This window comes from Cyphomyrmex costatus, unplaced genomic scaffold (assembly GCF_001594065.2).
Source record: "Cyphomyrmex costatus isolate MS0001 unplaced genomic scaffold, Ccosl1.0 scaffold143, whole genome shotgun sequence".
NCBI lineage: Eukaryota > Metazoa > Arthropoda > Insecta > Hymenoptera > Formicidae > Cyphomyrmex > Cyphomyrmex costatus.
The window spans coordinates 580,594-606,313 of NW_017275424.1; the positions used below are offsets into that span (position 1 = coordinate 580,594).

At 29.3% G+C, this 25,720-nt stretch overlaps 3 protein-coding genes across 4 annotated transcripts in view; 2 read left to right on the forward strand and 1 right to left on the reverse strand.

Annotated features, from left to right (window-relative positions):
* Not10 (CCR4-NOT transcription complex subunit 10) overlaps positions 1-3,149 on the reverse strand; it is an 11,278-nt gene extending 8,129 nt beyond the window's left edge. The window contains exons 1-2 of the mRNA XM_018551657.1: positions 2,662-3,149; positions 655-974 (exon numbers count right to left, since the gene is read on the reverse strand). Of these exons, the coding sequence (XP_018407159.1) occupies positions 655-974; positions 2,662-3,067 (726 nt within the window). The 5' untranslated portion in view covers positions 3,068-3,149. The remainder of the gene's footprint in view (positions 1-654; positions 975-2,661) is intronic.
* LOC108783162 (asparagine synthetase domain-containing protein 1) lies at positions 2,922-6,371 on the forward strand. 2 transcript variants are annotated; one of them, XM_018551655.1, is made up of 7 exons: positions 2,922-2,959; positions 3,132-3,386; positions 3,655-3,752; positions 4,047-4,247; positions 4,685-5,611; positions 5,717-6,129; positions 6,197-6,371. In XM_018551655.1, the coding sequence occupies exons 3-7, from the start codon at positions 3,693-3,695 to the stop codon at positions 6,369-6,371; spliced, it is 1,776 nt and encodes a 591-aa protein (XP_018407157.1). In that variant the 5' UTR covers positions 2,922-2,959; positions 3,132-3,386; positions 3,655-3,692. The 2 variants fall into 2 exon arrangements, with proteins under 2 accessions (XP_018407157.1, XP_018407158.1); XM_018551656.1 differs by having other exon boundaries at positions 3,132-3,267.
* Positions 6,372-8,718: 2,347 nt separating this feature from the next.
* On the forward strand, positions 8,719-25,618 carry ca (RCC1 and BTB domain containing protein claret). Its single transcript, XM_018551697.1, is given in 22 exon segments — positions 8,719-11,169; positions 11,287-11,971; positions 12,131-12,231; positions 14,214-14,626; positions 14,730-15,178; positions 15,578-15,756; positions 15,845-16,245; positions 16,574-16,751; positions 16,837-17,048; positions 17,500-17,681; positions 17,793-17,920; positions 18,246-18,374; positions 19,223-19,363; positions 19,982-20,108; positions 20,767-21,329; positions 21,606-21,983; positions 22,144-22,534; positions 22,845-23,179; positions 23,550-24,424; positions 24,773-24,900; positions 24,988-25,166; positions 25,336-25,618. Coding segments are annotated over 22 exon segments (8,889 nt in total). The 3' UTR covers positions 25,600-25,618.
* Positions 25,619-25,720: the final 102 nt, after the last annotated feature.

The following is a 25,720-nucleotide window of genomic DNA, read 5'->3' on the forward strand; positions in this document are numbered from 1 at the left end:
GGGAGAGGGAGGTGGAGAGAGAGGGGGGAGAGGGGAGTTTATAGAAAAAGAGATAATAGTTAATGTTAAGTACAAGTGCACACTTTATACGTATATATATTATAGACTATGTTATTCAGGGTTGGCATTAATTTACTTATTTAAAAAAAAAACTCCTTGGATTTTCTGAGGTTTTACCCGCTTAAAAAAATCCGAAATAAATTTATGAGTCTTTGGAATTTATTAGGATTGTATTGAAGATCATAATCAAACATCAAACTTTCTTTTAACAAAAAAATATGTTTAAACGTTAATATTAAACATTAAATTATCCAAATAAATGTTAATATAGTTTTTATAATACGTAGTATAATTATTTCTTTCTTTATCTTCACTGTAGGAGTATTTCTATTATATTTGAAAAATTTATCATCACAATATTTTTACAAAATTCTTTTATAATTAATTTTATTTGAATATATAATTAAATAATGATAAATATAACATAAAATAAATACTACGTGAAAAAAATCAAATAATTAATTTTATCAAAAATAAAATCTACTAAACAATCTTAATAAAACCTCTAAAATATCCAATGGGCTAAACTTTTTTTTTTTGTTAAAAAGCCTAGGTTTTTTCCAACCCTGATGTTATAATAAATAACAACGTTACCACTATGCCCAATGAAACTAGTGTCTTCCATTCTTTTTTACAGAATTTCAGTTGATGAGTCAAAAGGTATATTCTTGCTTTATATTTCAAAAGTTTAATTTTGAATCCATCTGTTACTGTATCAATATCTTTTTTTTGCTCTCTTTGCTCCTTAATAGATTTCATTACTCCATCCTTGTCAATAGAGGATATCTTGGAATTGTCAGTAGATATAAATTGACTTTCCACATAATTTAATATTGATAGAGCTGCATCTGGTTGCTCTGTTACTATATATAACTCGATCAATAACAAACAAACTTTATGTGCCAAAGTTTCCTCTATAATCATAAAAGTTGTATATGAAAGATAGAAATGAAGATAAGTAAAACATGTATATCTATATTATATTAATTATATTAGGTTGTGAAAGAGAGAAGGAAAAGTTCTATAATATTTTACAAAATTGTATACTGTACATTTTTTTAAACAATTAGCGATTATACCATTCAATAGAACAAAGTTTTAAATTTAAGAATCTGATGTTTTCATTGTGGTACAATGATTTTTAACACAATTGTGAGTAATTAAAATCAAAATGTTCCTTTACTTAATTCGCAAATAACTCGGAAACAAAAAAATCATAAGAAATTTTTTAAAAACAAATTTTTAAGAAAAAATTTTAAGCTTTTAAATTAGAGTTGAAATTTTTCCCTTTTTTCACCTTATAGTTTTTTATATGTAAAAATCACAAAATTCACATAAATTAAAAAATTATAAAAACTTTTTGAAAGTAAAGATCTCAAGCTTTAAAATCTTTCCTTTAAATTTAAATTTTGTTTATTTTTGACGAAGATATATATATATATGATACATATATTAAGATATAGGGGAGAATGTCCTAAATTGGACAGTGCTCCAAATTAGACCTTTTTAATTTAAATAAATATGGTTAAGCAGATTTACGTGCTATTTATAATGTAAAATCCTTATGAGACACCGAACATGTGACAACAATTTGGTAATATTCTGTCATAACATTCATAGAGTAGACGCAAATATGTATTTTCGGTTATCATGCGAAAATTTTTTTAAAAAAGAAAATCCTTGTAAATTATTATCTAAAAGATGTTAAAATTGAACGATAATTGATTTAAGATAATTAAAGAGTGTAGAATTAGAAAATATCAAGAGTTTTGTGATTACTTCTGCGATTTATTGTAAAATTTGTTCCAATAGTTTGAAAAACTATAACCGTGTCCAAATCGGATCTATAAAAACACTAAACAGACGAGTAAGCCGGTTAATTTATCGAAGAAAGAAGGTTTGCTACAACTTGGTTGTAGTACTGGTGATCGACCGACCAGACCTGGTCTAAGGAACACTAAATCAGTAAAATGTCATGTGTTATCAGACTCAGATTGATGGAATTTTTTATTGATTTTAATTCTAATAATATAAACTGTATTTTTATTTTTGAGTCTTAAATTGCTCGTTTTTACTCAATATTAACAAAAATTAATTAAAATATTTTAAAATTCTATCTAAAAGTCTATAAAAAATAGGAGAAATCCAATTTGGAACTCGTAGTTCCAAATCAGACTGGAAAATGCATTTTTACATTTCCCATTATTCGACACAGGTAAGAGATACATTAAAATAGTATGAAGCAAAAATAAAGGAAATTAAATAATCTTTCGAACGGCAACCATATTGGTTTTATGATCGGACTTTATTTACGCCTTATAGAAAACAAAAACTGCAAATAGGTCCGATTTAGACTACTCTCCCTTATATATATTTTAAGCTAACAAAAACTTTACAGAACTTTTTCTCGAACTCAATATCTAAACTACATTTTATTTAATTTAAACCAAACAATTTAGCAATTGTTCTCTCTTTCTTTAAGTAACAACCAACTTTCTCTCAAACATTACTTTGTTCTCGTACTCTGTTGAATGATGAGCTGCTATAACATATAATTTTAAACAATTTCTATTTGAAATCACCATTACTATATTTACGTACCCATTGGCTCGATAAAAGCAAATAGCCTAGTCATGATTTGAAGTGCAGCATTATATTGCTTGGTGTGATATAATAAAACAGCTTGGTTGTATCTCATAACACACTTCTCAACATCATCGATAACCTCGTTAGAATCCATCGTTGATATTTGGCCACATATTGCATTCAAACTCTTTCGTGTCAACTCAGTTTTTTTCAAGTCACTTTTATAATATTCCACCACGACTTTATTATGTGTAACTTTAAGATCTGTAGGTCGGAGGCTTTCCAATTTGTTCAAGTATGATAAACACGACGCGTAAGCACCTTTTTGAAATTCCGATAATATATTTTGAGCCAATTCGCGCTCTTGCTCAGTTATAGTAGAAACACCGTCTTTACTTTGGGGTTCAGAAATTTCATTCATGATGCACCCCGATTATGCTTCGATGTATACGTGATTTGATTGTAAACTTTCTATTCAATTGTAGGTTAGGGATTCAATCCAATTCAACCAAAAACAACCACGGATCACTACGGACCATGATGGAAGTCAAAGAATAGTTTGGATGGAAGTATACAGTGGGTGCATCCAGAACATGGTAGAAGTAGAGAAGGATTAACATGGTGTGTGCATCGTTCATTTGATAAAGTTTATATGAGAAACCTCAAGAAAAATTATAGTCTAAAGTTCATGTGAAAAAGAATTGATCTATTAAACAAAAACATAGTATATAAACAATCTGGTATGTACTAGAAACTAGAATGCAGTAGATTCGGATAGAAATTGGCTAAAAATAAAAACAAATTTTTTTTAATTTTTTAAATTTTATTTAAAAAAAAAAATAAAATAATAATTGATGAATAGCAAGCGTCAATTTTTATCACGTGATCTGTTTGACGCTGAAAATGAGCGTCGAGCGTCGTATGAAAAGCCAGCCTTAATTGAAAAAATAAAAAATTTAAAGTTCTGCCTCAAATTTTTTTTCTCAATTTATACATTTTTTGTTCTAGTGATAAACTGTAATATATCGATCTTACTCGCTGGTACAATGTGTGGAATATTTTGTTCTATATATCAACCCCAACAAGATTCTGAATCTTCTAAACAGGTATAAACATTATGACGTATTGTTGCAATAAAAATAAACCTTGCAAAATTTGATTAGATATTAAAATTTTCAAACATGTACAATTATATGTTATATATATATTTTTTTTCTATTAAATAGGACTAATTTTTCTTACTATAATAACATTAAGAAATTTGTTTGATGCATTATTGTGCAATTATTTAATTTAATAGGAACTGCAAAAGGGATTTGTTGTCGTATGATGTTTGTTACAATAGACATAAAGTATAGTAATTTTTATTCTGATCCATTGATTTTATTTATCTATTTTAGTGGAATATTTGCAAGGATGCAATAGCTGCCCGAGGTCCTGATTACTTTATGGAGAAACATTTCATGTTGAATAATGACTGGCACGGACATTTTGCTGCTGCAGTTTTATGGATGCAAGGATCAAAAATAACGACACAGCCAAGTTTAGATGATAATGATAACTTGTTACTTTGGAATGGAGATATTTTCTCAGGTTGTTTGGTATGTAGATCATATATGTATATAGAATATTCTGATTGATGCTTTGAATAAATATCATTAAAAATTATTTTTAATTTAAGAGTATATAGAATATCCAATAAGTTATATATAATTATGTAAAAATAAAACATGTTATCAATGTATATTTTATAAAAATTATATAATGTCAACTCTGAATCCTTTGTTTTTTTTTTAACAAGAGAAATATAGATAGTCTCAAAATATAATGGGTCTAACAAGTCTTAAAAATTGTAAGAAATCTATTAATCATAATTGATTATTCTTTTCACATTCCATTATGATTAACCAATATCTTACAGCTTAAAACTTACTATATCTATTATATTTTAACACCTTACTATATCTACAAATACATGTACATATTGTAACAATTGCAATTGCAAATATAACAAATAGAATAATCATATTTGTTTTAGGCAAAAGACGATGTTTGTGATACAAATATCATATTGGCTGAATTACAATCTACTACAAATATCATGTCCGTACTTCGAAAAATGGAAGGCCCTTATTGTTTAGTGTATTATCAAAAATCGAGCAATATGTTATACTTTGGACGAGATATTATTGGACGGCACAGTTTACTTTTAAAAGTAGATAACAAAAGTAATTCATTAACTTTAACTTCAGTTGCAAATAAAGAAATGAGAGAAATTGTAGAAGTACCGGCTATAGGTATTTTTGTAATGAATTTAAACATGTCGCAGATAAATTTAGCATGTTATCCATGGAAGGAACCTGATTTGATGTTTACGGATGTGATTGATTTATTGGAAACAAATTTAAATGTAGATATTGACATTAAAGAAACTATATCGAATACTTGTTCATCTGCACTGACAAATTTGCATCTGCATCCTGAGCCAAAGGATGTGGAGTATTTAGAAAATGCATCCTGTAATAAAGATTTTAATGAGGTATTACAATGTCTGTTGAAAAATCAGGAAGTAAATGAAAGAGTCGAAAGTTTGTCGAAATTGTTACATCAGTCTGTGAAAATCAGAATAAAGAAGAAACCAAATTACTGCAAGGAATGCATAAAAATTGTACTAAACGACGGAAATGTTATTTGTGCTCATTCCAAAATCGGTGTATTATTTTCTGGTGGCCTAGACTCTGCAATTTTAGCAGCAATTGCTCACGAATACATTCCAGAAGATGAAAGTATTGATCTCATTAATGTGGCATTTGAAAGACCTGAAAGCCAAAATCAAAGCATGAATAATATGAACGAAAAAAGGAATGTAATGCAGAAATATGATGTGCCAGATAGAAAAACGGGACGACAAACATATTCTGAATTGTTGCGAATGTATCCTAACAGGAAATGGAATTTTATAGAAGTACAGTATCTATGTTCTAAATATTTCTCTTAAATCTTTTTAAAAGAAGAAAAAAATAGAAAAAATTCATAGAACTATTTTTTCTGATTACAATGTTTATTTCAGTGTAATATCACGCAAGTGGAATTGCAACTGTATCGTGCATCACGAATTTGTGATTTATTGTATCCGTTACGTACAATTCTGGATGAGAGTCTAGGATGTGCTATGTGGTTTGCAAGTCGAGCGAAAGGTGTCCTCTATCCAGTCAATGAAATATACGAATCGCCATGCAGGATATTACTTTTAGGCATAGGAGCAGACGAATTATTCGGTGGATACATGAGACATAGAACTATATTAAAGCACAAAGGATGGGATGCACTGGTAGAAGAATTAAGTATCGAATTGAATAGGATTTCCGAAAGAAATTTAGGTCGGGACGACCGGATTGTTTCTGATCATGGAAAACAATCCCGTTTGCCGTATCTTGACGAAAATCTGGTAAAACATGTACAGCAAATGAAACCATGGGAAAGGTAAATTTAAATGATAATAAACAATTTGTAGATTATTACGAATGAGTATATGTATAATCATTGATAGATGCTATCCGACCGAAAAAATGCCAAGTGGATTAGGAGATAAATTACTATTACGTTTGTTAGCCTGCAAGATTGGTTTTCAATATACGGCTAACTTTCCTAAAAGAGCTTTCCAGTTTGGATCGCGAATTGCAAATGGTAAAGAAAATGCTAATGATGTATCAAATAGACTATAAAAAACATAAATATATATATATATATGTAATATTGTTACCGCAAGTATTATTAATCTCTTACTGTAGTTTCTATTATTTTCAATAATAAGATTGAAAATAAAATCGTTTTATGTAAGTAGGATTCTTTAAATACGAGAAGTTTCACTTTGGTTAAAGTTACAAAAGTTGAACTAATACATTCTTTTTTTCGTACACGGAATGCTAGAGATCCGGGCTCAACTCTCGGCTGAGATAACACAAGATTAATTATAGTTTTAAGATTAAATTTGGAGAAATCATTAATATTTTAGATGGATTGTATTGAAAGTACAACATTAACGGTGTACAATCATATTCCTGAAATAATTCGTTAAAAAAACAAATTACTTTCACCATCAAACAGCGCTTCTCATATTACATTAAATTGAGCAAAAAGAGTAATGTTTTCTACTGTGTTGTAGCTACAACTGTTCAATTTTAATTTGATACTACGTACGTATGTTGAGCTTCAATAATTACAATATATATATAATTGTAAATTAATCAATTAGTATATGTAATTATATTATTTAACATATTCAATGTGTTGTGTCTCGTAGTGTCTCATGGATTGTCTATAATGGAAGTAATATTGCATAGTGAACAGTAAGATTGTCATATCCAGTTTTTCGATTAAAACATTTTTTTTTTTAAGCAAATGTTTAAACAAATGTTTAAATTTTTTTAAAACATTTTAAACATCAAGTTAAATTAAACATGCTTTTTCTTAAAACAATTTAAAACAAATGTTTAAAACATTTTTTTTAAATGTGTTTTTAGTACAGGAGAAGGTGATATATAATTATGATATTATAGTATCCTAATTTCATTTTGCACGATAACTTATAGCGTTTTTTACTGGGTAGCACGGCGCTAGTGCTGCACCAGTTTTCCTAGTGGAAAACGTAAGTCAGATATCAGAGAAGCGCAACCGGCTTAAGTCAGTATCGCAAAAATACTAAGAAAAGTACTAAAAATGGCGTCGTTTGCAGACGAAATATGAAATCCACCAATCGTCTATTAGTCAGCCATTTTTAGTACCAATGAATGAATGTCATGATTGGCTGACAGTCATTCATTGGTACTAAATCAGGACGCGGCACACAACAGTAGTTTTTCTTTTGTAGTATTTCTTTTTGATTTTACTTTATTATTTTCCATTATAGCACGAGAAGTAAAGCGGGGAGCACAGACTTTTGCATAACGCATAAACCATATACATAAAGAATTTGATTGGTCCATTGACTCATGCGTAAGAAAATGGGCCAATGAAATTCCTTATACACATGCTGTATGCGTTATGCAAAAGTGTGTGCTGCGGCCTTTAAGTCAAATTGTCGAATGATTCAACGTATTCAACGTTAGATCGGTCAGATCAGGTGAGAAAGAGAGAGAGAAGTGTGGTGTCAAGAAAAGTTAACTGATTTTAATTTGAATCTCTTTTCTTTGTTCTCTTTATTATATTACATAAAATACATTATTTGAATAAGACTCACCAAAGATCTAATAAACCAATAATATTTGATATCAAAAAGAATAATTTTTTCATTATAAAACCTCTTTGGATAGTAACTGGTAGGTTAATGATTATCTATGTCAATTGATTAACCTTAATGTCATATACATCTTTTGTGTATATGTATTTTATTAGTTTTGCTCAATTTTTGCTTAATAAAGTAACGTAATTAAATATTTCATTATTTTCTTCGTTTAGATATATATATATATATAAACTTTATTATACGATCTCAAGATTGAGAACGTTGAAGATTTCGATCTTGAAAGTTTGTCATGATCAAAATGAATTGTAAGATATGTGGCACAGCTCTTCACTAAATTGAAATTATGTTGTATATGAGAAGATGATAAATGTGTGTAATAAGGGCAATGAGCCAGATACAAAACGCAAGAACAAATATATAAAAACAAAGTATAATATAACCTTCACTAAATTGAAATTATGTTGTATATGAGAAGATGATAAATGTGTGTGTTAGTCATATTTTGATTGCTGATACAAAAAATAAACATTGTTTATATTCTAGTGTATACATGCATACATACGCAGCAGTTTTTGGATGTTTTCTGTCTTTAATCACACAAGTTTCATTAGGTATGTTTCATAGGAATGATTATTTGATGTATAGATAATATTATATTATTAATTTCATTATACATGCACAAAAAAGTAATTTGGAACCATATATTTTAATATATGTAATATGAAATATATATGTATTGTAATGAAAACAAGATTCCTATCATTTTTTGCAGATACATGTTATGAAGAGATTAGCATTAATTAATTAGGAAATCATGAAAAAAAAACATGGCTGAACATGGCAATGACCTTTATGAACAACAACTTTTTGCTGTATTTGAAAGCTGTTTGACAAAAGGAAAAGATGAACTTGATGAGGATGATCTATTCTCTATTTGCAATAAATTACACCTTGATGAATTAATCGAGGAATTAAAATTGTGCATTTGCAAATATCATCCAAATAAACAAACAATATCTTTTCAAGAATTCCGAGATGGTCTATTGCTCTTGTTGAAAAAATTCCAAGGTTTTATAACTGATAAACATATTGTACAACCATATCATAATTTAAATATATGTAATCAAGATATTAAAAAGAACCAAACATTCCCATTGGTCACGAGTACTTCAAGGGTTCATCTTCAAGATATGAAAGCTAATGTTACAATGGATGAGAATAAATTAATACGCTTATGGGAGAGAATTAAAGTTTATTTAAGTGAAAACACAGAGCCTGCAACGATACAGTTTATTTCAAGTTGTTTAGAAATTCCAGAACTCCCTAAACAAATAACAGAATCTATCTTTGAGAGTCTTGATCACAATTGTGATGGATTGATAAGCTTTGACGAGTTTGTAATTATATTTCAAAAAAGAAAAAATATTGAGACTTTGCGAGAAGATACCGCATCTCATAGCAGTATTGTAAACTATAATGTAAATACATTAGATTTTAATACATGTATGTCTCGTGAAATTGATTCAATGCAGATTAATAGAGATTCGGATAAGGAGGGAAAAGAGAGAGTCGCTGGTATTTCTAATACAGCTATGCTATCGTCTAGTGGAGATCTCAATGCTTTGGATACGAGTCTTTCAGAAATAACAAATATCATATGCGATGAACTCAAGAGTTTAAATGAATCATTAGATACTAATACTATTCAGACTCATATTAGTTTGTTACGAGAAATTATGATTACCCATCAGGATGAGCAACGCAATTTAACTGCTATAATAGACAACATGAAAGTGGAAAGAGAGAAAATACGGATTGAGATGTTAGAGGCCAACGAACGGGCAAATTTATTAGCACAAGAAATTGATGAGTATCATATTCAGTTGGAAAAAACGAAAAAAGATTTACAGAGACAGAGCGAACAACGTTATGCTGAAATCACGAAAGAATTATCAGATCAACTGAATATTGAACGAGAGATGGATGCAGCAGCTCTAAAATCAAAGGACAATCAGTTACAGATATTACAAAAGGAGAATCATGACATGAAAAATAAAATTTTACATATTTTGCAGGAGAATCAAATGCTTGAAGCAGAAAATAAAACTCTTCTTAGCCAGATTGAAAAGTTGCGGCAATCTAATAATGATTTGTTAACTCAGATAAAAGTATTGGATGCGGAACATGATGAGATACAAAGCATAGAAGCTAAACAACAGGAGCAAGTTAATTTCTTTGTTGATCGTATTAAACAGTTGCAGTCCGAAGTGATTCTCTTGCGAGATCAAAACGACGAACTTTGTGCGGAATTGGAAAATTCAAAATGTTACGGCAAAGATACGAAATATAAGATATTATCGTCTTTGGCACATGATTTACAATTAGGTGAGAATCAAGATGAAAATCATACGACACAAGAATTTGAAGTGGATCGGCAGATCAGTGGTAAAACATCATATGATGGCTTTGGAATACCAATGGATGAAGATCAGATTGTTATATCCAATTCTGATACAGTGAAATACAAAAGAGATATAATTGTAAAAGATCTGGAAAATATATTATCAACAAATGCAAAATGTCTACCAGAGAAATGTTCTTTAAGAGATAGTGTATCGAAATTAATCACTGGTTTGCGATCGGACTTTGCACTACATTGTTCTGCACAAGACTTCGGGAAAAGTATAGCATCTGAGCTTGAAATGGAATGTGAGGAACGAGCTAACGAGTCTTTGCGAGATTTGGTTGTTTCAAAAATACCAAAGCAATCTTCCACGAAACGTACAGTAATATCGAACAGTGCAGAAGATTTGAATAATTTTACTGGCCAAGATGCAAAAAATTTAACACAAAATAAAGCAATGAGTCTTAGAGATTATCCACCACGAAAAGAAGAATATCCTATAGATCAATGTAAAGTTAACAAGGAGAAAAATAGTTCTCTAAATGTTACTGAAGTCGAAAGTATTCCAAGAATCATAACAACAAACATAGAGTCATTAGAAATGGAGAAAAAACAGTTGACTGAACGTTGTCAAGAACTCGAACGAAGTTTAGATTTATTAAAAACGGAATATGAAGAATGTGAGGATTATTGGGCTGCCAAATTAGAAGAAGAAAGACAGCTTTTTGAACAAGAACAAAAAATAAGTGACGACAAACTTGCCGAACTTATTAATAAAATAACAGAATATGAAGAATTAATTAGTCCTTCGGATAAATCCAAAAATAATGGACGATTATCTCCTATAGAAGAAAAGTTTAATTTGGAACAACAGGTAAGATAAAATCTGTTTGCATAAATTTATGTTTCTTTTTATTTTCAAAATATACGCACGCGAGCACACCCGTATTGTTTTATTGATAAAAATATTTTTATATTTTTAATGTCCTAGTATATAAATCTCGAAGAAGAATTTGAGAAATGGAAAATCAAAACTGAACATGACATTTCTCAGAAGAATCTAGAAATTGGAGACCTTCGTGAAAAGTTAAGATTGATGGAACAACCAATAACGAATGATTCCTACGTACAAGTACCAGACGAAATTTCTTTAGCAACATTGTCAGATTCGTCGCACTGTAAATCTTCCAGTATGTCTAGTATTCTATCGATGAACGAAATATTCATGAATACGGATTTATATGGCACAAACAATCAAGCATGTCATACTTCAACAGAATTTCCATTATCCAATAATCTTAACAGATTGTTGAAACAAGATGATCACATTGATGGTCATAATCTGTATAGTACACATACTGAATACCCTATGAAAGTAACAAAAGGTATGAGTAAAGATCAAAAAATATGTCATAAGAGTTCACATATTGCTGATAAACCTTTGTTGGCAATGAAAGAGGAAGATAAGTTCGAATCAGAATTTAAATTGATTCATAATGTAATGAAAGAAACCAGTTGTACGTGTTCAGAGAATAATATTCAACAGCAAGTAAATTGTATTGATCTAAACATTTTTCAAAACTTAAAAATGAAACTTTATGCACAAGAACGTAAGAAACGTCATCTGCAACGTTATATCAAACAGCAGCGGCAATATATTGAAAGATTATTACAACGTAAGTTTTTCTTTTTTATTTTATTAAGATATAATAATTTAATACATTTTCAAGATTATGTGCTTGCATGAAAAACATGTTATTCTTTGTTTTTAAGATTGGTTTTTTTTTTAAATCTTTTTAATTTAAGAACAAAGTTATTGCAGTTTGCTATTGCAGGTATTATGGTGCAGCACCGGATGGAAGTATGTGAATTACAGTGCCTTCTCCGTAATACCCAAGAAAAACTTCACATACAAGTTCAAACAACTGTTGATCAGGTATGACACAAATGTTTATATTATTAATTGATAGGCGTTTTTATGCACTTTTATTTTTTCAAAATAATAGTTGTTAATCACATTCTGTTACGAAATTGGAATAAGAAAATACAAGTGGTAGATTGTGCACACATACATATACATACGCGCGCGCGCATTTATATATTAGAAAAGTGATTCATCTATACATACATATGTATGGCTTTAATAATAATACTAATAATAATGTAATAAAATAAAAATTTTTTTATTATGTTTATTTCATAGGCTGATAAATTAGCAAGTGCTGATATTTTGGTGAAGGATTTGTACATAGAAAACGCATATCTAACGTCACATATGAAGCGCTTGCAAGACCGATATCTTATATTAACAGGTCTTGATGTAGAATCGACCTCAATGTGATGTTTATAAATAATTATTTATAATTATAATAAATCAACGTCTTGTTGTATGTATTGAAAATAATATATATTATTTATTTTATGATGTAAAATTATTAATAGTATAAGTGTTGTATATCATAAGGTTGGAATGTAACTCAGGGATGCAAAAAAATGATTAGAAAATGTATGTTTTAAAACAGATGCCTCCAATTTTTATTTTTATTTAAAGTAAGAGATTTGACTTATGTATATATACCTATACATACATACATACACACATCCACCCACTCACACACACGATTTAAGAGCAATCGTATGATAAATAGGAAAAAAGTATATGTAAGCAGAGTCGATACTATTTCTTATTAGATAAGCATAATGATTTTTTTATATATATAAGTGAGTACATAAAACACAAAACAATATAATACGTACATATTAAACATATTATGATTTTAAGTACTAGGGGGGGTGTTCAATAAGTCCTCGGCTCAAGAAAAAGAGAACTTTTAATGAAATTAAAATCAATATTCAGATAATCGATCGATTGTCTGTCTTTGTTTGTCTAACGGGCCGATAATCATGGACATAGGGAAGATTCGAACCAAAAAATCATGGACATAGGGAAGATTCGAACCAAAAATCGTGGACATTGGCTACATAGTTCAATGTCCACGTTTTGTGGACATAGAGGCGCTTCAAAGTAAAGTTGCATTTATCCCGGGCATGGCCGCTCTCTTCATGAGAGCCGCGCTTTCTTTTATGGGCCTTCTATGTACAATAAGCCGTAGTCACAAATCATAAGTCGTAAGCTAGAAATGGACCAATCACAGTCGTCAATTTTTAGTTTCTTCCGATTTATGACTTAAGGCTTATTGTAGAAGGCTCATTAGGATTGTCCTGCCATTGGCTGTCGCTAGTTAACGATAGCGACAATCATCGATAAAACGTTTAGAGAATCCCGGCTATTCTTGAAAAGGAACGTATGCGAAAAATTAGGAAAATACTATAGTAAACGAAAAAGAAAAAGAACAGACTTGAGCGCCGGGCTAACGCCTGCAACGCCACCTCGTAAACCGACTTGAAATGGTATCCCTCGTGTCCTCTCTCTCTAGTTTCTCTCTGCTATAGTGCTTCTCAGATATTGGTGGCAGGGATAGGAGCTAATAAAAAAGAAGAGAAAGGAGAAGTCATTTGACGTTTCCTTGAAATCTAACCTTGAAATTATTTAATATTTTGACAGTTTGCGAAAACCGAAAAATAACAATAATAATATAATAATAACAATATAAAAAAAGCATTGCGCATAATGTGTGGACACAAGTATGCACGTATATCTTCTTCTCTAGAGTTTGACATAACATTTATTAATTATACATGTTATAATACAGGCACAGATTATGTTTGTATTTCATCTCGTAAAAACTTGTAGCAAAAATAAGCTCAATGATGTAAATATTTGACAATATGAAATAGTGTTATATTATTATTTTTTTTATGTGTTATCAATTAATTTCTCTATACTGCGAAAGATTATATTTTTTTTAACAATATGTATATATGTGTCATGTGAAATGTATGTATTTATTATTTCAGTAGGTACCATTCGTGATAGATCCTGAGACAGTAGCAATGGGCGAAAATTTATTTAAGCTGCAGTGTTTAATTAAAACCACCAAGATACAGCATAGTGTGCAGTGCAAACTTGAAAGAAAATTATTTTTTGCATTAGCAACTAATAATGCTGAAATTATTCTTTATTATAAAAGGGAATCCTCTTGCCTACCTGTTGTTAAAAAAATACCTTGGTTTCAAGGGCTGCATAAACAAATAGCTGCGTTTTGTTTTGATTTAAGTGGTACTTGGTTATTATGTGTAACTTTAGATGGTTCATTGTATGTATTACCTGCTTTAATCTTAGTTGGTGAAAATTGCGTTATTGACAAAAGATGGAAGACTGATGATGCAACATGTATATCTTTTGTAAATTCACAAGTTCCTCATTTTAGGTAATTTTATTAACATAATTCTTGTATGAATAGGCAGTAATTGTAGCTTATACTGTAGCATACTTTATTTTCTTCTGCATATACTAAATTATACTGCTTTCAGACCAGTAGCTATTACATGGTGGAGGAATACAAAAATATCTGAGGACATTGGTATTATAGGAACAGAATGTGGAGCAATTATATTTATAAATCTTTCAAGTGGGCAACAGCTAGGCATAACATATATTAATGAGAGTATAAGCAGTCTACATATTTGTGAAAATGAATACAATGAGATTGTATCTCTTTTGATAACAAGTAAATTTCAACAGCAATGGCGTTTATCTTTGGAACACATGTCTTTTAATCTTTTACATAATGTTGAAAATGAAGGATCTTATAACGAACTAAATTTAAATGATACTATTCATGATAATGTAGAAGATTCTGTTCCTAATAAGTCTAAATTAAAAGAGCTTAAACAGCTCTCTGTTGAAAAATTGGCTACTCTTAAGCAGAAGCTAATTGATACCAAAAATCAAGCATTAAGGGAGAATTTGCAATGTCATGGTAGGTGTACAAGAATATGTAGAAAAATGTTCAAATTGTAACATTAAATGCCTTTCAGGAGAAATAATGATACATTTTTTGTATTACTTTTTTTATTAATGGTTAAACAATATTCCATATTTTTAATGAATAAGAAAAGACAATTTTTATTTTTAATTTAGACTTTAAAAATAAATATTTACAACACATACATACATGTTTCTTTTTTAATTATTTATTTATATGGAAAGAATACACAATTACGTACATCTTTACTTTTATCCTGAAATAAGCAAGATCATACAAAGAAAGGCTTATATAAGTGATAATTATATTCCACACAGTTATTTATTTTATCTGGGGTCATTACTACTATTATTAAAAGATTTATAAAACAGTTAATGTGACATAATATCACAGATGCTGTAAGTAACAAAGAAAACGATAAAGGAGTTCCTGTTAATTTGGAAGTATCAAAATCCAAATTAGGTTTTGTTAGTCCAGAACCAATATCAAAAGATACTTTTCTATCTTTGCAATATGATAGAGAAGACCAACAATTATATACATGTTATCATCCTGTTTCTAATTATATCACAGTAAGTTCTTTTTCTGACATTTTTCCTCAGTTAATCTACAAGTGCTTAATATATTCTAGTCTTCTAATATAAAAATTCTTTATTTTAGGTACACGGTCCAAACCTAACTGTGGTACCTTTGTCAATGCACAAAGTATTTAAATCTTGCGAAACTGTTCTATTAGCACACAGATTATTTTTTATTACCGATGTTAATCAACGTGTAATATACATAATATCTGATCAATTGTCCGAGACCCATGTAAACAAAGACTATCAGTTTAATCCCGAGTCTATTATCGGAACATTTTCTTTTAAAAATAGTAAGGAAGTAATACGCGCGGTATACAAAGTAACAAAATTCGATAATATAGTGCCGGAAAAAGTTTATGACGAAATTGAGAGTAAATGTACTTTACCAAAGAATGTGAAGGATATTAAAATCGAACCGTTTAGTTTGGATACATGTATAATTGTGACAAACCGTTGTGTATATGAAGTTGTTTTAAGGTCAGTTTGATCGCATGATTCATGAAAACACAAGTGTTTACAAAGTAAATCAGCAAATTTGTAATAATAGATCTTGTCGAATCTATTTTCTATAATATTTTTTTCCAACGATACAGCAATAGCTTTGATATGCAGCATATAAAATGTTATTTAGTTATTTTTATTTTTAAAAACAGAATCAAAGAAACAAATATATTACATTATTTCCTGAATTTATTTTTATTTCTTTGATGATGAAATGATATAATTCTAATTCTAATTAATTTTGAAATACTTGTGTAATTTTTTGCCATTATACCTTGATTATTAAATTATTGTTTTATTTTAGAAAATCTCTTCTTTCGATCTTTATGGAATTAGTATTGAAGAGAAACGAGTTGCAAGAAGCAGGAAAATTAGCAATGATTTTTGGATGGAATGGACAACATCTGCTGGAATATGTAGGCGATATATTTCTATCAAATAAAGAATTCTCACGCGCAGTAGCTTCATATAAGATATCTAAGGTAGATAAAAACTAAATTTCTCTCTCTTTCTCTATTTATCTATGTTTCTTTTCTATATGTTTCTATCTCAACATTTTTATTTCAGTGTAAATTATTGAAGAGCGTATTAAAGTTTGCATCGGTAGGCTATACATCAGAACTATTGAGCTGCCTAACTCATTGTTTACTTACACCTGTTATTACTGAAATGCCTATTGCAACAAGGATACATTTATCTAATTTGTGTGTACTTTCTTTTATTGAAATGACACTGAGGATTTGGTCGGAACAATCTAAAGCTATCTATAAAGAATTCTTGTGAGTCGCATCTTACTTTTACTAAATATATTATATTTCATGTATTATGTGGCGTTTTTAATTAGATATATATACATAATAACTTAAAAATAATTTTAATGAATTGTGCAAATTTTGAAATAATGACTTTAAATAAAATTTTTTCTTCTTACTATATATAGTTCTTCACATGTAATTTCAGTGTACTTTCAATGATGCTTATATTCAAAGAGATTTTTGTCCTCTTTTCTTGCTTTTATTTTTTTTTACCTTGAAATTAAAGTATAAACTATAAGATTTTATAAAAATATATAGTGGTTGCACATATATGTGCATTTATACATATACATATATATTTATATATATATAGAATTAGATAAAAATGCGTGAGTGCGTGCGTGCAATACACAATATGCACATGTATATATCATGTACGTAAAATTTCATTTTATCCAAAAGTTTTCAATTTTAGATACTTTTTGTCCACAAATACATTTTATGACGAATTATTAGCTATTAATATAGCTGGTCAAACTTATCTTTGGGAGGTATTGCACCACTTAGCTACACAAAGGAGTCTGTACAGTCAAATGTTGGACATTCTCATAAAGGCGATACAAATATTTGGCACAAACGATGTTTACCCAAAGTCATGTAATGTATATGTATACTTCGTGTGCGTGCGTGCTGCGTGCGTGCTGCGTGCGTGTACATACATACATATGTAATATATAGTATATATTAATATATATATTTTTATTTTAGATGGTTTACTCATATGTCTGAGTGAATCTGATTTAATGCAATCAATGTTATTGAATCACGATTTAGCTAGATCTCACATATTATTTGTACGCAATAATTTATGTGATTCTCACATCTTTGTGCTTCAGGTGAGAAATCGTAATAATATTTAAGTATTTACTTGGCAAAGTTACAGAGAGGTTTGCATCGCAAATTAAGTTATTAATAAATGGATTAAATGTCAGAGCAAAATGTAAATATCAAATTATTTTTTTGTTATGTTATTGAATTTGCATAAAAATCTAAGTAAAGTTGTCTCGATCAAATTAACAAAATGCAAATATTTATGAATTAATGTTTGATTTATGAATTTATGAATTAATAAATTAATATTTCATGGAATCAAAATAGAGTTTTAAATTATTATTCAAGAATTTTTATTATCATTGCTTAATAGCTTGAAATATTCCACAGAGATTAGTAACGTTGTACGATCCAACCAATCCAGTATTGCGGCCGAAATTAATACAATCTAAAGCACGTCAAAAAATATACAAGCTACCATTTAATCAGTGTGATTCTGTAGATGCTACAGATAATATTGTGAGTATTGAGTTTCTAACGCGCATAAAATGTTCTTAACACTAGAATTGTGGGTTTAAATTAAGCCAATTACAGTTCAAGGTAAATCTAGTTTTTCGCGAGAACAGATTGTGATAAAAATAAAATTGCTTATATTTAATTTTGATTATTTATGAAAAATCACAAATATCTGAAACTCCACATGCAAATCCAAATTAACTGGAAAAGAAAAATTATCAGATAGGTCAAAAATGATACCGTGATTCTAATGTTAAGATTCGTGCTTGATATGAATGATTAGTATATAATTTTATCTGAGTTATTTAGAATAAAGAGAAATTTTCATAAAACTTTTGAAATTACTAACATGTAAAAGAATTGTGTTTTATTTTATAGAATTAAATGTACGTTGCTCAAACAATTGTTTTTAATTTGATCTTTTATTATCAAGTTATTTTACCATGTTCGAATTTAAAAAAATTATATAGTCAAATAGCACTATAGAAATAAAGATTTTATTAAAAGAAAATTAATCAAATTTCGGAGTGCTGTGCAGATTGTTTTAAACAATCGGATGTTCTTTTAACTATAAATTCTTAATTAATTATTCTAACAAGAATATTGAGGATTTTGTTTTAATTTTTATGTGTACATTTCTATAACTTACTTAAAAAAAACTTTTTAATTCATTAGAAATTTTTTACTTTTTATAGCTAATTCCTCGAAGAAATTAAATGTTTTTGTAACTTTCTTGTGAAGAGAAAAAATTGTTTCCAAATCAGAAAATTTGTGATAAGAAGAACATCTGTTAAAAGTAATTTCAAAAGTGATTTCCAAATATTTTTATTAACGATGAAAATATTTTATAGGACCAGTCTGATACTCTCATGGAAGAGATAATAGAAACATTTATATTAGTATTATTGACTCTTATTCATAAGAAACGATTATTAAATTCTGACTCCAAAGTCACTTTTTTGTATGATGTACAATTGCCGGAGTTCAGCAAGGTAATTATAAATCTTTAATTATTTTTGTTCTGTGTTTGATAAAGAAAAAAATTCTACTTTAGAAAATCCTTAATAAAGCTTTTTATAAAAAAATTACAAAACTTGGAGTTTGTAAAGATTTTAAAGAATTTTGTTAATTTCTTGTTCTTTCTCCATTCTATATTTCGAAACATCACCATCGTTCTAAAATGTTAATATAATCTACTCTAAACGTTTGTCACAACATTTCTTGTAAAGTTAACGAAATTACGTTTGCATCAAATTATATGATTATAAAACATGGTACACAACACAAAACATTTTTCTGACTCAAATATTCTAATGTTTGTTGAAATGAAGGATTTTTTTACGAGTGCAATCCTTTTATAATCCTTTTGATTGTGGATATGATATGAAATATTATGATCGTTCAATCTCGTTTTTCATTTGCCGTATTTCTACAGAATTATTCGATATAATACACTTTGTCCAAATGACATCGTAAGGACGTCATGGTATCTATACAACTTCGTATAGATGTGTGAACGTCTCTCCGTCCGTACAACGTCTCTCAAATGGGATGTGTTGTGTGAGATCGGATCACCCTATAATTACAATTTTATACTTTGATATCAACAGGAATACTCGGAAACGACTATGCATGTTGATTTTAAGAGAAGATCATTAAGTACTGGATTTTCTCATGTTGCACTTGTTAGAAATGGTAATATCTATACTTGGGGAAGTTCAGTGCAAGGTTGTTTAGGTACGTATATTTGCAAATTGTTTAAAACTTACCATTACGTACAAATGTAATAGTACATTTTAAATGGCATTTTAAAATATATAACGATATATATAACTAAAAAAAGAGAAATTTATATGGCAAAAATTATAAAATAAAGATGCAAATAAATTTTTTGAATATTATTAAAATTCATACATCAAGTTTTATTTTCAGTCATCTTCAATCTCTGAAGAGTGCGTAGACATGTTTTATAAAAAAAATGTTCTGTATATAAGATATATGTAAAATTTTCTAAAAAATTAAGAAAAGGCGCAATTAGAATTATAAACAACAGAGAGCAGCAACGAAAACGATTTAAAAATTATTTTTCTACTTGAAGTAGTCATTCTTAAGTATTGAATTTTATAGTCATTAAAATGTGTTAATTCTGTGAATTTATATACATATAATTTTGACTATATTTTTTCAAGATTTTATATAGTAGTTTTGTTGCATTATTCATATAAAAGTTTTTATTCGTGCATTGTGCAGATTGAAGATGATTTTTGAAACATGTTCTTTCATCATGATATCATTGCGAAATCTTATGGGCCATTTATATTTCTCCTCATTTATTAGTCATATAGAATGTTTCTTCATAATAATTTTCTTTTGTACATATTGTAACAACTATTAGGTACCGGCTCTAGCGTTTTACGATATGGGACACCTCATGCTATATGTTTCTTCAAAAGTATGAAGATTGAAGTTTTTAGTGTATCATGTGGACATTGCCATACCCTGGCAGTTACTAATAATGGAATCTATGCTTGGGGAGCTAGTCAATTTGGTCAGTTAGGAGTGGGTAAAGTGCTGCAATGTTCAAGTCCAGAGTTGATTACTTCGCTGGCGCAAGAAATTATTATCGATGCAATAGCTGGACAGTATCATTCTGTAGCACTAACTGCAGATGGCAGAATATTTACGTGGGGTTGGGGTGTTCATGGTCAACTGGGCCACGGCAATACCGATGATAAGGCTACACCATCTTTGGTCACAGCTTTGCTTGGCGTAGTCGTGTGTTGTATCAGTGCTGGATATGCGCACACTTTGGCGCTATCAATAGACGGTGTTGTATATGCTTTCGGATGTAATATTCTTGGCCAATTAGGAACAGGTGATAATACCAAAAGTTCTATTCCGATAAAAGTATCGTTACCCGATGGTATAACGCTTATAAGTACTGGATACTTTCATAATGTAAGTCGGTAAACATACCTAACTTGTGTCATATACACACATACGTGCGCGCGTGCGTTAATTGATAAGATTTAATCATTTCATTTCTTTTCTCTTTTTTTATGCAACGTAATATTATAATCATTAAAATTAAAACTGCTCGTTGTTTTTCGTAAAAAATCTATATTTTTAATGAATCTCTATATTTTAACATCTTTATATTTTTATAATTAATATCTTTATGTTTTAACATCAACAATAACGATTTTAGACGCGTATTCTATTCTATGTTTGCAGTTAGCTGTCAGTAATACAAATAAATTATATATATGGGGTGCGAGTCCTCAAGTTCTTAGATTGCAAGCACAAGCGCAAAAGAAGACTCGTATATTAGAGCAACAAGATGCTAATGAGAAAAGGAATAAGGCTTTAGGAGAATTGGAGAAAATACCAAGTGATACTACAAATCTAAACGGAAAAATAAAAAAAGAATTCTTGAATAAGAAAGATGATGTACAAACTAAGTCTTCTCAAACTGATATAGAAACGCAAAAAAAGCTCGGGACTGAAAACGCACATTTGAAAGATTTTAACTTTGATATGACCGAAGAGAGTCAAACACATTTAAAACCATGTATTATTGACACAAGTTTGGTAAAAGGTCAAATTAATCAGGTTTGTAATATAAGGAAACTTGTTTATATGCGGTACTTAATTTAATAAATGTTACGGATATTTATCTTTAATATTTATCTTTAAACTAAACGCGCAGAAAATATTATATTCGTAACGTTAGTAAAAAAGAATCGTGTATATTTTGTGACTGTTTGTACAGATATCTGCTGGCTGTCATCATAACGCATTGATAACGAAAGATGGCTCTTTATATACATGGGGCCGTAATTTGGATGGTCAAATAGGTAACGGCACGCGACGAGAAGTATCAATTCCGACACCTTTATCTTATAATTCAGCCTGTATTTTTGCACAAATACCTCCTAGACATAATGATTTTAAAAGAATACAAAATCAACGAGACTTGGACACTGACACTAAATCGAATTATTCACTGGCAAATAATGGAAATTTGCCTGAGAACAATGGGAATAGCAGTGATTCGTCGATATATGTAGAAAATGCTGGCTTAAGTAAAGAGAGAGCCAATCCTGTAATTAATGCTGTTGGTGTTGCCTGTGGATATGATTATACAATCGCGATACAACCAGGTTACAAAGAAGCAAGATATATATATATATATATATTCACTAATTAAATTATCTATCTTAATACCAAGACATTTGGCACTCAATACATTTTGAATCTCTCAAATTTAATCTAATTTAATCGAGCTGTTAATTATTTGATATAATATTCCTATCTATTTAAAAATATATATAATTGAATATACATGTAACTATACATGTAATTGAATCTTTTTATGTTATAATCGTTATTTTTTCTCTTTTGTATAATACTCTGTTTTTAATAATTTGAAAAAAAAGAAATATATTATAAAGATTATACTATTTCTTTTAGGAGGTACAGTATTAGCTTGGGGTAATAACAGTAGAGCACAATTGGGTCGTATTCCTGCGAAAGATTCACGAGATGCTGATGATAAACTCGTATTACTGAAATCATCAAAGCGAATAGTACGACTCCCTAATGCGTTGCACATAGCTTTGGATGTTCCTAGTCAAGTACCTGGTATTTCTAAGCCAGTGATATCTTATCGATCTAATGACGTGTTTTCTCTCGCCGGATTCGTCTGTCCTTTAAGTGTTATCGAAAAATCACCTGGAGATTTAACTCTTCATTATGTTTTGGAATATTTCCACAGTTTATATAACTCCTCCAATATTATGGAAAAGGTTAGTTGATTGTTTTATCTCTGAAAATTAATAAAAAAAAGATTTAACATAATAATAATTAAAAGAAGAAAACATTTATCGTTTTATTCTATCAGTCATAGTCAAAATTAATATCTCACATAAATTATGTTTCTTCCATATTTGACAAAAGAATGTTTTAAATAAAAACGTGTCAGTACCTATTTCTTCCATTGAGAAGACCGCAACGTGGTATATTAATTATAAAGTTCTTTTTTTGTAAAATGATATGCAACATTAATTTTTTTATAGTCAAATATGTTAAATTGAATATTTGAATTTCAATTTGAAACAAAATATAACACAACGATATTGTTATTAAAACAGCTGAGATAGATTTTTTCTGTTACAGTGTATCGAATTAGAGAATTATCAAGCTTGTTCTAAAATAGCAGCATTAGAAAATAATGTTTTAGCTGCTTTCACTTATCAGTTGAAAATGTTACATAAGTTGAGTCTTCAATTCAAAGATTATTCGATGTCGGAAATTTCACATGAAACAACAGACTCCACAATCAAGATTAGTTCACAAAATTACTTAGATGTGAGAGATTCTCTATCGTCCCAAAATATAAAAAAAAATACTGAATTATTTAATACACAAGCGGAGAAGAATCTCATAGAATCCTTGGAAAACAGCGTCGCTCGAAGCTGGACGAAAATTTCCGCCAGTAGATCATTGAATAATTTGCAAACACTCGCACAAGAATTATATTCTTTTGATTGTCAAGGTGGTTCAGAAGAATTATACAAAACTCGAAAAAAGGACGATTCTTCACCAAACGTTAATGCAGATCACTCCAACACCGAATATAACTTTAATGAAGATGAACAACAGGAATGGATTACAGATCTTATTTTTGATGAAAACAATTCGCTTCTGCAACATAAAAACATTACTTGTAACTCTATGCAAAATACAACGATCTGCACGAAAACAATGTCAATTGTCAGTGACAATCGGTGCGATAAAAATAAAGAGAAGACTGTATTGTCGGATAAAATATCCCCCTATTCTAAAAAAAATTACATAGTTAACGAAACAATGAAAGTATTAAAGTTTTATTTGAAAAATATCAATAATGAATCAAATACTGTAAAATGTGAAATATTGCAAAGTACAATTGGTTTTTGGATTGAGCACAAATTACCGATACAATATTTGGAGAATATTTTTCTCGAACATATACATATTGTTTATTATCCTCTTGGACTATTACTTTTTTGGTAAATGACACCTTGTTATCCCTTTATAGAGCCTTAAATAATTGTATTTTTGTTATACGATTATCCTATATTTTGGAATGTGATATATTTATTTAAAGATGCAGGGGGATTTCAAGACTCGTCAAAAATTCATATTATTTAGTTGTAATATTAAGTATTTTTCTGAAGTAGGAAATTTTTTACAGAAAATGTAAATATATATTATATAAAAATTTATTATATGCTATAAAACTGAAATCTAAGCTGCAAAGTATTGGACAGTTTCGGAATCCCTGATAGCATCATAATTAAAATATGACAAGACAAATTAATAACAAGCATCAGTTTTTATTCATTATCATTTCACAGTCAGGATGTAATAGAAAGATACTTAAATGTAAGCAAGTACGAAGGAAAGGACTGGTGCGTGAATAATTTATTCTCAGTTAAATTCTGTCTTCAAGTATTGTCAATGTTAATGCAACGTATCGATGAAGGTTGTTAGCTTGATATTTTTATCTTTCAAGTTATTTTTAAGATATAATAGATTAGTGTAATATATATAGTGAAATTGTTATTTTCAGATGACATTATGCCGGAATATATTAAAATTTTCTCCTCTTTGACGGCGGACAATTACGGAACACCTTTAAATGGATATCCAGGTACAAATAAAAATAATAATTCAGAACAAATGATGGAAGGAACCGTTAATACAATACTTTCCGAAATGGAAGATTCCAAATTATTCGCACATATCAAGGTAATATTTATCTGAGATGGCCATCTATATGGGTGTGTGTGTGTGTGCGTGCGTGCGTGCGTGTGCGTGAAAGAGCGTATATTGCACTAATTATATAGTTAATACTCAACACGCAGGTTGGAGATCGAATTTGCATCATACTTAACTTTTTAACATTAAATTAAAACAGGACTCGAATGCTGTAAATCACTTGCTTACAACGGAAGAAGATAATATGATATTTACTTGTGGACATCACTTTCCAATCTCTCAATACAAAACAGACATTATCCCGTCGTTGGAAACAGAATTACTAACATCTCCAGCCTTGATTCTTCCATGCACGTCGCAGTATTTAGGAAATATGTTATCTCGCACGTCTGAGCCAGAAATCTTATGTCCTTTGTGTTTAATTGGAGCATTAAAAGCAACAACGGCAAATGATCACGAATAAAGGTATGTTAATCCTTTCGACATTTATTCACACACATATATCTAAATGAAGCCATTGGGTGTGACTACGCGTTCAAGTATATTTGAAAATAATAATTATATAATATATAATAATTATGATA